This window comes from Ursus arctos, unplaced genomic scaffold (assembly GCF_023065955.2).
Source record: "Ursus arctos isolate Adak ecotype North America unplaced genomic scaffold, UrsArc2.0 scaffold_17, whole genome shotgun sequence".
In the NCBI taxonomy this organism is placed as follows: domain Eukaryota; kingdom Metazoa; phylum Chordata; class Mammalia; order Carnivora; family Ursidae; genus Ursus; species Ursus arctos.
The window spans coordinates 56177518-56191068 of NW_026622841.1; the positions used below are offsets into that span (position 1 = coordinate 56177518).

General features: G+C 48.4%; 1 protein-coding gene across 7 annotated transcripts in view; it reads right to left on the bottom strand.

The window, feature by feature from the left end:
- Nucleotides 1-8475: 8475 nt before the first annotated feature.
- Nucleotides 8476-13551, bottom strand: part of PPP4R1 (protein phosphatase 4 regulatory subunit 1) — a 59819-nt gene continuing 54743 nt past the window's right edge. For all 7 annotated transcript variants that reach the window (XM_044382839.3, XM_048218457.2, XM_048218456.2 and 4 more), the window contains 4 exons: nucleotides 11344-11464; nucleotides 11114-11248; nucleotides 10524-10665; nucleotides 8476-9620 (listed from right to left, as the gene is read on the bottom strand). In XM_044382839.3, the coding sequence (XP_044238774.2) occupies nucleotides 9457-9620; nucleotides 10524-10665; nucleotides 11114-11248; nucleotides 11344-11464 (562 nt within the window). In that variant the 3' untranslated portion in view covers nucleotides 8476-9456. The remainder of the gene's footprint in view (nucleotides 9621-10523; nucleotides 10666-11113; nucleotides 11249-11343; nucleotides 11465-13551) is intronic.

The following is a 13551-nucleotide window of genomic DNA, read 5'->3' on the forward strand; positions in this document are numbered from 1 at the left end:
CCCAGCGTCTTGTTTTATTTGTACATGTTCCTTCTTCGAAGCAGGTAGCACCCTGTGGCTGGCTGGGATTGGTTGGATACTTCTTTAAGGTCCCGGAGGTCACTAACCTTTGGTTTTAGCTCGCTGTCTGCTCCTCACCTCAGTGGACTTGATGCCCCTGGCTGGTTGCAAGGGTTTGCTGTCGTCCTTCCCCAGGTAGATGCTTCCTGCTGAGGAAGCACAGGATCGTGCGGCCCAGCTGACTGGGATCGGCGCGGAGGCTGCTTCTGTGAGCGACGTCCTGCTTACAGGGCAGAGTGCCTTCGCAACGATGCACGGGTCAGTCAGCCTGACTTAGCAAGAGAGCAGGTTAGTTATTACAAAGTCACCTTCACTTCAGGGCTGGCAGGGGTCTGTCAGGCAGCTTAACTAGCATTGATTAGGCGATTTCTGGTGAAGATTCCATTGCCAGGAGCTCTGAACTTAGAATTAAGTTGTGCTTGCTGATGTGGGGCTTAGCATAAGTCTCTAACAATAACCCCCGTCTTGATGAGACTCTCAGCCTGGAGGGATGGGATCAAAAATTAAGGCATTAGTGCTCCTCTCTGCTACCATTCTGGTGTTCTTGCAGTTTTCGCCCAGTGTCGGGTTCACATTCTTTAATTTGGCCATTCTCTGTTCCTTTTCTGATGTTACATTCTTAGGGAGATCATCTGCGTGGTGGTAAGTGGCGGTGGACATGGGTTTAAAGCTTTTGACAGATTCGGCGAGGGGCCATGGTCCCCAAGACCCAAGGCAGTCAACAAAGACACCCTGTTTGAAGGAGTCATTTACGTCAACTGGCGTGTTCACAGCTCTTGGGTAGCTGCGTCTCCACTTGCACACCAGTGTCCGTCCAAGTGCAGCCAGTGGCACTGGCCACAGCACAGACCCCGCCCTGCTCAGACACCCAGGGGCCTCCCGAGTATCAAGACCGGTGAGAGAGCTCAGGCTTTGCTTGTCACGCGGCAGCTGTCGCTGCAGCAGCAGATTCTTCATGTCTTCAGGAGTTAAGGAGAAGTTCTGATCCTGGCCACATTTGCACTGACGCTTAGCCAGCTGAAGAGGGCAATCTGTTGAAGGGCGTGAGTCTGGAATCGAGTGCTTCCTGGGCAGTCTGGTTTGAGTCTGCGGCTTGGGCCTGGCCCGCTGACAGCCGTGGAGGCCCGTACGTACCATTTCCGGATCTGCAGACTGCACAGGTGGTTTTATTCTGGTAGCATCTCTTATCTGTTTCTTGGTCCAGAGCCTGGACGCAAGGTTCCCCAGGTTTGGGGTTAACAGGACATAGGGAGATGGACCCCAAGGGTTAGGGAGCCCGACAGCACCGAGAGGGCTGAGCTTGTTCCAAAGAAACCAAGGCATCGGAAATCAGAAAGTTAGTGATGGACAGAACTACAGGATCACCAGCGTCGTGGCAAATCCGGCGGTGATTTAATCCATGTCGATTACCTGCTTGAGGTGTGTGAACAAGGTCGTTTCTGGGCCAGAGGCAAGGCAAAAGATGAGCAAAAGAATCCTGAAGACCTTCATGGTGTAAGAATTAGGGAAAGGACGGTCAGAGAGGGAAGAAGGAGTAGAAAGAAGCATTCTTGGCCCCACGTCTCAGAAGCTGTCTGCCTCAGTGTTGGCTACTTCTCTTCCTGGTCACTTTCTTTTGAGGGCTCCAGCCATTTGCATAGGACTAGGTGTCAGGTGGAGCCGTCTTCAGTGTGAAATCTGCACCCGGGGTTTACTGCCTTGTAACGGAGCAGCACTGTCAGTAGTCAGAGTCCTCGGGAGGGGCCTTTCCATGAATCTCACTTTTACAAAAGTATCAGAGTAAAGCAACTGTCTGTCAAGACTTTAAAAATGCCCGTGGTTAATGATCTGATGAGTTCATCGGAGAAGGAAATGTTATTTCATCATTTAGGATAATAATTAGACAATGAGGGTTTTGACAAATATCTAGAAACCGCAATTTCTGGATTACTTACGTTAGTAATATATATCCCTACACACACAACGTAAGGTTTACGGCACACATACAATCAGCATTTGACAACGCGTCCCACGTATTTTAACATGTGAAATTAATGAGAGCCTTTGAGATTTTCCAGAAGCCCTCTGGGAAATCTCAAAGTTAGTTTGAGGTCAAAAAGACTATTGAGAATTTTAAGAAAATGTCAAAAGTTTTGAACATGTGATTAGATAGGATCACAGATAATTATGAAATAGTAATTGTCTAGTGAAAGTGACTAGAAGATGCTGAGGTAAATACAGGAGGTTAGCTCTCAATACTGTGAACACTGGGTTTTAAATCATCAAAGACTGATAGAGACAGTGTAAAGCACAGTAAGTAATTTGGGGAAGAAGAAAATCTTCGCTGTCCAAAGGTTAAATAAAAAAAGACAAAACCCACAAAACAACCTTTGCAATTTCTTATGAGCAGAACAACCATCTAAGAAAACTTTGTCCTTTTAACAGAGACAAAACCAAATTCTGATTTTGTATCTGTATTTTTGATACTAAAACTCATTTTTTAAAAAAACTGTAGTAACTCTATATTCCAATCTTAGCCAGCTTCACCACGCTTAAATTCTTTTCCCAAGATTCCTTTTCCACAAACTTTCTACAACCTTTTCCTATCCATTCAGATTTTGTCCTGGGTTTTCTCCTTTAATTATGGAAAATTTAGCCAGTCATTTTACTTTCCTCATCTGCTTTCCATATGCAGGTGTTTCCTTTCACCCTTTTTTTTTTTTTCCTTTGAGAGAGAGTAGGGGAGGGGAGAGTGGGGTGGGAGGGACAGAGAGAGGGAGGGAGGGAAAATCTTAAGCAGGCTCCACGACACAGGGCAGGGCTCCGTGGCACAACCCTGAGATCGTGACCTGAGCAGAAATAAGAATCTGATGCTTAACTGAGCCACCCAGGCGCCCCCACCCTTACTATTTCTAAGTAGCGTTCATTATATGCATTGATTAGAATTTGTAACCCTTAGGATCCTTCATTCCTAGTGAAAACGAAGAAGTAAGCAATTGTGGACTGCTAAGCTAGCCTTCTGTGGATCGGCAAATTTGTAGATACATTTTCATAGATTCTAAAAGCATATTCTTCCTCTCAGTAAATTTTCCAACGCAGCACAAAACGTGTTTACTGATAGAGCTGAATGTCTTTATCTCCTCTATAAAAGGAAGCCAAAAGTGGTAAACCTTTGTTCAGTGATGTTTCAGTATTTTTTTTAAAGATTTAATTTGAGGGAGAGAGAGCGGGAGGTGGGGCAGAGGGAGAAAGAGAACTCAACAGACCCCTGGCTGAGTGTGGAGCCCCACAGGGGGCCTGATGCCACGACCCTGAGATCATGACCTGAGCCGAAACCAAGAGGCGGATGCTCAACCGACCGTGCCACCAGATGCCCCAATGTTTCGGTATTTTTATCTTATTTGGAAACTGATCTAGATACTCCATGAATATCCATTGTTTATCTCAGGATACCTTTAAGGTTTCAAGTTACCAAAAAGATTTTGAAAACTTTTTAAGTAGACATACCAAAAAGGATAATTATTGTTGAAAAGTTCATTTATAAAGTTTTATCTTATTTACATCTATTTAATTCACTTGTTCTTAATTAATTTAGACTGGTCGTGAAAATTTAATGATATCGAACTGCTAACCACCATCTTAAGTTATCTTTCTTGCTGACAAATTCTGTAACAGAGACAACATGAGCTTACCTGGTTTTTAGTAAACTAAGGCAGAATAAAAGTTCTATCTTCACATTGTATTTAATGTTAACTCTAAAGACATGCCTATTTTCATTAAACCAACAAACTTAAACTAGATTTTACTTACTGAAGATTATCCTCGATCACATGAACTTGAAAAACAACTGGGTTAGTTTCTGTGTTTCTGGGCGTATACTCGATTATATAATACTTGTCTTTAAGCCAAATAGGGCTCCTTACAAGTTAATTTTGGCAATCATCTGGAGCTAAAGAAGAAATCACACATTTATAAGGGATATACGTTGACACAACCAAGCCTACAGACACAGAGGTCCAGTAGCTTGTAAGATTTCAGCTGTGAGACAGTTACAACAGCGCAGAACTCACTAGTTTACGAAAGAAAGTCAGATACAAATTTTGTTTTAGGCAGAATGGAATAAATTGAGGTTGCCTGCTCAGATGGCTTAAACTTTTCACTAATATTTGTGGAGAAGAACCAACGGGTAACCAAAAACAAATTCCAAGTTCTAATTCAAAGATCTAATTCTTAAATGCTTTTTGCCTGCCAATCTGAATATGGAAAGGAAGGGACAAGGTCACATTCTGGCTTCTTCTCTAGACCAGGCACCGTAGAGCTATGGAAGAGCTGACCCTGGTAGGAATTCTCATGGTTTGCTGGCAACTGCCAGTTTTCCCAGGATCCCATCTGCAGGTTACAAATTTTAACCTTCTTTGAGCAAAGATTGATTTGAATCAGGCAGTATCCCATCTAGCAGCTAGAAAGGAGTTCCAAGGAGTGGTACAAAATGAAAGGCTTATAGGCAGAAGGGAGCAAGGACAAAGAAGTTAGAAGCAGCCATAAAGCAGGTTGGTTATTACAGAGTTGCTTTCCTTTAGGTGACGGCCTGGGTCTCTTACCTCCCTAGTGCTGGTCAGGCAGTTCCTGGCTGGTTCCAAATTCTGTTTCCGGGAGAGCGGAAACTGTAAGTTGAGTCTCGGTTTGGAGACGTGGGGATTAGCATAAGCGACTCCATTTTGGGCCTGCTGTCTTGTTTTTAACACCAGGAGGCTGAGGCACAAAGCAGTGGTACGGCACGCAGCCGGCTGTTGCCTCTCCTGTCACCACACATCCCTGAGACTGAGGGAATGGAGTGCCCTCTGTGCAGGGACCCTGGGCCAGTTCTGATTCTCTGGAGTGCCCAGCCCCAGCAAAAGGCAAGAAACTGCTGAAAATTCCAGCTCCAATTAGAGAAAGCAAGAGCTGCCTCTTTGGGAGGATGTCTGTAGCCTTCTGATAAAGGTCGCACCCAAAATTCTTGAGTTTCTCACCTACGGATCTCATCTACTGCTATGAAGATGGTCTCCATGCCATCTGCTGTCTGTCTTCCCAAGCAGGGAGCAGCCATAGGGAAGGAAGGGTAAGTTCTCTGGAGGAAACATGAACTCGGCCCTGGCAGGTGGGGTGCCCAGGCCCCTGCGGCTGGGGCGCAGGGGATGGCGCCGCCTCCAGGCAGGCAGAGGCCCGGGAGGGCTGGTGGTGCCCTACTGCTCGCTGGACTTCAGTCTTTTGACTTCGGCTGACCTTACCGTGGGGCTGCCAGGGCAAAGACAGACATCCCATTATGCTTTAATTTCAGATCAACAGTGACACATAAGTGTGAGTGAGGGTGTCCTGGCTCTCCTCTCCTGTATTTTTACTTTTTGTCTGGCCACCCCGCCTTGGCGCCTCTGCGCCAGGGCCGATCAGACCTCTGCGGAAGCTTACAGCGATGCTAAGTGCTGTAGGAGCTCCCACTCCTTGAAGGAAAGAGCAGAGCCCCGGGGGGATGCTATCAAGTAGGTGGAGCTGGGGAGAGAGGGGCGGATTAAGGACTGACCAGGTTTGGCTTTACCTTCGATGTGAAGACTGTGGGGACACTGGCTGAGCGGGCACATAGGCTGGTACGGACCCCATGTGTTTGTGCACAGGAGGCGGCGGCTCTCCAAGACAGTGGACGAGCCAGACGGAACAGTCTGGGCAGCTGGAGGATGCACCCGCCCCCCATCCCGAGAGCCTGTACCTGGCTGACCCTCGCTCTTCCCATCCCCTGCGGGAGGGCTGCGGGCTCGCACACCAGCTCCGGGGCTGGTGCTGCCACCGCAGCCACTGTGGTCACGGCCACCTGTCCCGAGGGCCGGTCACCACGTGGGCACCACCACCACACACCTAAAAGCAGCGGCTGGCAACTGAGGAAACAAAACACAAATATTAAATACTTCCTCTTTTTGATTACTGTGCCGTTGGAGTTATATCAAAATTACGGAGAGAGTATTAATCTGGGAAAGGTAAGATCCCACACCAACAGCTTCTTCTAGGATCTTACTATTTAAAAATACCACCTTGATTCTCGTTAGGAGTGCGGGATCGGACTCTGCCCCTCAACAAGATTCCAGGTGACTGAGATGTACATGAATTTTGAGAGGCAGCACTCTAATGACCAGCATTTTCCTACCAATATTTAAAAGCCAAAACAACAAAAACCCCAGAAAAATCTCAGAATAAATGGCCATCCAAAACAAGTCCGGTGGCAGCACACAGACGCATCACGCGGCACTGTTCTTCCTCCGCGGGAGCCACTAGAGAACTTTCTCGTGGCCGGGGGCGGGAGGGGGGGAGATCCCTGCTGTGGGGGCGCACCCCCACCGCGCAGACCAGAAGTTACATGGCAGCTGCGGTGGCCTCTAGGGAGCTGAGACTCTGTCCACGTCCCCATGAGCAGTCTAGGCAATGTTCCCTATGCACCTTTCTCTCATCTGTGCTCCCAAACGTCTGCATTTTCTGAGCGCTGGGCTGCCGGCGAGCTCTAGGCTAGGACCGCTCACGGGGACTGCCCGGGGCCGCGGACACCAGCCGCTCACAGCTTCCTCCTGAACATCTACAGACACGACCCAAGCGATGCCGCGGCTCGTGAGTAACCACTGTGGCATCATCAACACGAAACACAGCTGGGCAGGGCGAGTGTTACAGAAGTTCTGCCTAAAAACCCCGAGGAGCCAATCTTGCCGAATTTCTTTCGGCAAAACTTGACTTAAATAAGACTTGGTGGAAATCATCGACAGCTTACTTACTCACATTTCTTTCCAGACTCAACTTCTTTTCCTCTGGTTTGAGTCAGATTATTCATCGTAGAGGCCCTTGGCGTTGTTTCAAGTTGCTGGGAGTTTCCTTCTTTTCTGCCCATCGCTCAGCCCTTCCGTCTCCTGGAGTCTTGCACGGAACCATGACCAGACAAGGAAATCATCGCGGGGGTCCTGGAGCCTGAGCCGCGGGGCTTTTTCCTAAGGAAGGTCAGTTCCAAACCTGCCGCCCGCGCTCGCAGCCCCGCCTTCCCTGAACTGCATCTCAAGGAAGAAGCGGCATTGCTCCCCGAGGCTCCCCAAATACAGCATGCCTGGGGTGGCAGGCATCCGTGTTCCCCACGCTGCCCTCCGCACATTCAGCCTGCAGTCCGCCAGGAAACACGCTCGCCCGACAGAAAGCGGGGCCCGGACCCAACAGGTAGGAGAAGAATCCGTGACACACCGTGCACCCCACCGCCTGTTCCGCAAACTACGAATCAGGATGCCAACAGCCTGGACGGCTCTGAGGGCATCTGCATGGTAGTCAGGGACTCGGCACTTGCCAATTCAGCTAGAGGGTTCCAGAAAAACTAGTGGTGTGTCATCACAGAAATACCTCCGAGACCTACGGACAAAGATCACAGCCCAAAGGTGGCCCCCAAGCTATTCCACTAAGCACATAGGCGGTCTGGTGGCCTGGGTAAAGGGACCCTCTGAAAACTCACAGAGCTGGCACAGAGATGTCCCCCAGGCCAGCGGAGGCGCAGCGAGAGCCTTCGGAGCAGCACGACTCGCAGCCGCAGCCGCGCAGGCTGCCAGGGGGGCCCGGCGCCGGCCGGGCTGGGCGGCCGGGAAATGCCCTGCACGACCGCGGGGAGTAAGCTCCAGCTTTGGAGAAAGACAGCCTTCCTCTTCACCTCGGTCGCCCTCACTCAGCAGTCCCCACATCACAGAGTACCTTCTAAGATCAGCTACCGCATAGTAAATATCTTAAGTACCATTTTGTTCATTTTCCAAGTATGACATCCGCATGCGTCCTAACTGCTTTGCCGCTTTCAACTCCTGGAAGACGTCAAAGAATCGTGTTTTCCTCCCTTTTCTCGCTTCCACGAGCCTGTGGCCTGAGAGGCTGCCCCGGGGCCCCGCTGACAACGCGCAGCGCCTCGTGTCCACGGCCACGCAGCTCATCCGCGGCACCCCGGGAATTCCGTGTGACCGGAGCCTCGTCCTCAGAGGTGAGGCCGCGGGGCGGGCCGAGCCCCCCGTTCTCCGCAGCCCACCCGGTCCCCGCGGCTGCCCCGCTCCCAGGGCTCCTCGCCCACGCTTCCCGTCGCACGGTTGGGAGGCGGGAGGCACACAGGCCTTACCCGCAATCGTCCGTACAGAAAGCGGCCGCGGGATCCCCAAGCCGCACCGCAGGCCTCACGCAACCCTGAGGGGTGACGGGTCACGGACACCAAAGCTCACAGAGGCTCCGCAAAGCGGCTGCCAGACCCCGCGCCGCGGCCGGCCGGCTCTCCCGCTCCCGCCCTTCTCCTGGGGGCCGAGCTCCGGGTCCAGGCGCCTGGGGCACACCCGCCCTGCGGGGGCTGCGACCGACCACAGAGCCTCGCCCTGGTGGCACGTGCAGATGGCAAAGAAATGACTAAACTAGTTAAAAGACAAGGATTTTAATCTAGTTTTCCCACTTCATACTAAATCATTAATACAGGTCACAAGTTGCATTTGCAGACACCTAGAAAACAATCAGAAGTGTATATATCTCTCTCTATAGATCTTATGAATAAATTTTATTCGGACAAGAGAACTTGTGCCACAACAGTTTAAACAGCATGATTCAAGACCGCAGCACTCCCGAGAGCGCTCCCAGGTATGTACAGTGTGGGAAGGACAGCTGCACCTCAGAGCCGATCACCATCAAGTTAAAAACATCTGCCGTACAGCACACGTGCCAACACACTCCCTCGGGTCATGACCAGCATGAAGAAAATCAGGACACAGATCCTCAGCCAACGTTCTGTAAATGTGCACAGCAATATGCTGCATTTAAGAGCTGAAATCAGGTCCTACGTTAGTGTTAGCTCAAGCCCTTAGGAGAACCCCCAATCTCCTTTCGCATTTACACACGTCAAAAACTATTCACACTTAGGGCTGGGCAGCCGGCCACAGAACCAACAGGTCCTTGCCTGCGTGGGGACAGTGCGGGCTAATACTGAAGGTCTCTTTACATCCTGGCTCACGGCCGCCTTCTGGCTGCCACTCCATCTATCTGTTGTTAGAGCAAACCAGGAGAAAGCAATGCAGGTCTCTGGGAATCTCCTCCCTTCCACAAGGAAAATGCTCTGCCAATTCAAGTTTCACTCAGTCAGGAAGACGGAAGGATTTAAGGCTTCGGTGACAATTATAATCCTCTGAGAAATTATTTTCCCTTAAAGTCAAGATAAGATAATAGTGTTTACTGTACTTTCTCTTGACTCTTAAAATCCCTGGTATCGGTGTAGGCAACTTGCACCTGCAGTTAAGTCTGCGAGAGAGGAAGGTCTCTCCTCCTCCCAAACGCTGTCCCAGATCACACGCGTGGAGCACTTGTCAGCCCTTGGCTCCCGAGGAAGCAGGACAACGAGGTTCCAGCTTTCTAGTAGGTTGAGGAAGCTGTGCTCATGGCATCGTCAGAGATTTTGGTACTGGCAGGGTGGATGCTTGCGAAATACTTGACGTCACTGTCCCGATCCATCTGAAGAGCCATGATGGTTTGTTCCACGGCTTCCTGATGACAGCTGGCAGAGGTTAAGAAATATTCTGCAGACACAAGGGCAGATTACAAATAAAATTAGTTTAACATTTCATAGTTTTATCAGGTACAAATACATTAAGTTCTCAGAAACAAAGTACAAACACAAGCTATGTTGAATTATAAAGAGTAATCCAAATTGATTTGTGCGATATGAAAAAGATGCCCAAACATAAGAGAATTAGATTTATCTTGATTATTTTTAGAACAAATGTCAGTGAAGCTCATAAACATATTAAAACATATACTTGTGATAAGTATTAATTCACTCAGTAAAAACACCCCGAATACCAATCAGACACACCACTGAAAACCAGTCTTCTCTAGCCATTTCCTTATAATTGCTATTAAAACAACTTTAATGAATTCTAAAGGAGAAAAAAGCAGTATTCATGTACCTATATACTTAGACGTCTCTTACAAACCTTTCTGTGCTTCAGTCCCAAGTCCATGCATTTGGATGGTATTTATTAGGTATTTGGGGGGATGACAATAAATAAAACAAGCTAAACCTTCAGCAGCTTATTAGGATGTGCAGCAAAGCAAATACTAGGGGTCGTCTGTCTTCTGCCTGAGGAATGAAGAGGAGGAGGAAACACAAACATGCCTCCTGGCCTCGAACAGCAGTAATGCCCGTCACGTGGTGCAGACCGAAGGCAAGAGTTTCCTCCTGTCTTAAGTGACTATCCAATCTCTCAAACGAAGCCTGCAATTATAAAAGAAATGCCCCTGGGGCAGAAAGGAGAACAAGTCCCTGTCCTCTAATCTGTGTCCTCTCTCAGAGGGAACCCCATTAACAACTCACGAACCTTCTCCTATCAGATTATGTCTGTGCACATACAACACTTCTCCCTCCGGGTGGTCTACGCGCCTCTGCCCCGGCACAGCTTCCCTAACAGCCTCGCACCCACCTTTCTCTAGCAGAGTCTGTCTTAACGTCTTTGCGAGCAGCACTCGAACGTTTGGAACCCTGTCATTCGCCAAGGTCAGCAGCTGTGGCATCAGATGCACGGCGAACTGGTCCATGGGAAGGCAGTCGTCCTCGATGACGGTCTGGGGAAGGCAAACAGCTGCTTTACACTTGCCGGATTCGTCTACCAGACCACAACACTGGCGACGTTATCTTTTAGTAACAACCAAAGTATTCCAGATTTTAGTTACTTCTTTTTAAACCAATATTCCAGGCTTTTGGGAACTCAAAAGTAAGATGACATCATTTTAAGTCCCTACAGACACACAGTTTTTTAATGGTTCCACTGAGTCCTGGAGTGTGCACACTCATGCTCATTTACACACGTGCCATGGACCCCGAGCACCCCCTAGTGGATAGCCGTGGGATGAGCCAGGCACACAGCGACTCTAGGGAACAGGGAACCTACGAAGAGCCAGACGAAAAACTGTTTCTTAAGGATGAGAAAGAGGGTGTCGAGAGGCAAAGAGCGAAGAGGAAATGTAGTTTCAGATAGAAAAATGGGTCACAAACGGGAAAGTCTTCACTTACCTGGCAGACAAAGACAAAGGCTTGCCGACCAGACCACTTGGGACATCTACCAAAGTTCTCCACAAGCTCGTTGATGAGGTCCACTCCAAACGTGGGGGGCGTCGCCGTGTGCAGCTTCTTCACCATCTCACTGACCTAGGGCGGGGCACAGAGAAGTGAGGAGTATCTTCTGTTCTAGGATCTTACTGAATGGTGTGCTGTTCTAAAATTGTGAAAATTGTAACACATACCAGCTTGTAGGAAATCCAACGAACAGAAGAAACTTTATCTGCACACAGATTCAGAGCAATGGGACGTAAATAGTCATAAACATCTCTGGGACTATATAATTCTAGAAGTAAAATCAGCTGTCTACAAAAATGAATTATAAAAATAAAAATATAATTAAAATTTTAAAATAAATAAAAATGAAAATAGGTTAATCATCTGAATAATCTGTAATACTAGTTACTATTTGTAAGATGAACACATGCAAAGACTAGTGATTAACATGGTCTCTCATGCGTAGTTATCTCTAGTCTGTATGTAGCTGGAAATGCATTTAAACACCATGCAAGTTCACAAAGTATCTCTCCCCCTCAATATGTGAGGAAAACAAATGCTGTGCAATTGTGTGTCCACAGGGACTGAGACAGAGCAACGCATTTCCCAGTATGTTCAACGGGGGCTGGAATCACATTTTTTCCACAGTCACCGTTCAGAATGCTAATAAACTTCCATCTACAAATCAGTTTCCTAAATAAGAAGTTCTAGCAGTATTAGGTAGCCTGATGCACATCTGTCAAGGCTCTGAGCAGCTTCTAAGGGAACGATACCAGGGATACCAAAAGCGAAGAGGTCCTCTAGTGGCTGTTCCTATTACATCCGGAGAGACCTGAAGACGGACTGTGTCCACCAGGCTACTTTGAGTAGCTGCAACAATGCCCTTGAAAAAAAAAACCTCCGAGATGAAGAGATTTTTGCCTTTCAGATTTTATGTTTAAGACTATTTACATTCGTAATCAGCAGGGAGTAAACTATAAGCATGAATATACATAATATAGCCTTGACCTGTGTGCCTGTATATATATATACAAACACCAATACTCAGAGATGAGAGGCACACTTATCAACTCCATTTTCTGACATTGCAAGCTTTCTTGCTGGCCTCCCGTGGGTGCACACCACATGAGAAAGTCTGGGGTCAGGAAAGCAAACCGGAGAGAGGCCCCTTAGCAGGCAGGAAATGAGTGACACATGTTGGGGGACAGCATAAAGCCCCATGCACTCCCCTGGGCCCTTCCCTTCACCGAGCCTTACGGTGCTGACAGAGGGGTGGCAGAGCCCGTCCACCCATGGCACAGAGAAACACCCTGCAGCTGGGGACAGAGGAGAACTCTATCCCGGGGGGGGGGCGGGCAGCAAACCTCCTTGAGCGAAGACCCTACACTGATAGCAAGCAGAGGTCTCCTCCTACTGAGGACGGGCAGGAACCTCAGCCCCACCCGGACCACAGACACAAGGCAGAGACTGGATGCTACAGGGAGAGGGTAAGACTCTGAGAAAGCCCAGGCATACAGGGCCTTCCAGAGACTGAGGCTGAGCCCAAATCACAGAGATTCTCCCCTTTCCCAGCACGAGCCTACCATGCCCTAAAAGCGGTCTACAGCTAGGGGAGGGGAAGAACCCAGCTGGTTTACGTGGGCACACAAAAGCTGAAAGCTGACGGTGGAACACCACACACACGAGAAGGCCCCCTGGAGCCCCAGCTCCCACCCTCAGCAAAAGGCACTGGCAGGCCATGGTGAGAAGAAACGAAGCTTACCGGGCACTGAAGGCAATCATAGCAACAACAAAGCCCAAACCCAGCTTGCTCCTGATTAGATGGACCCAACCCTCCACACTAATGGCAGAAGAGATGTGCCTATTTTCAGTCAGAAACCCAGCAAGCCAGAACTCAGTGAAGTGAACCTTTAATGTATGAAGAAAACAACAACAAAAAACAACCAAGACTGTCAGTCCCAATTCTATACCCAGCAAAGATATCTTTTAAAAATGCAAGTGAAGTCTGGAATCCAGAACACAAAAAGAACTCTTACAACTCAACCCAATTTAAGACAAACAGCCCAATTAAAAAATGGGCAAAGGACTTGCATAGACATTTCTCTGGATTATATACAAATGGTCAACAAGCATATGAAAAGGTGTTAACACCACCAGTCACTAAGGAAATGCAAATCAAGATCACCAAAGAACACCGCTTCACAACCACTACGCTGGCAGCTATAATTTGTTTAAAAAAAAAAAAAAGGAACATACCAAGTGTTGGGGAGGATGTGGTAAAAATGGAATCCCTGTATATTGCTCATGGGAATGTAAAATGGTACAACTGTTACGGAAAGCAGTTTGGTGCTTCCTCAACAAATTAAACAGAATTATCAAATAACCCAGAAAATCCA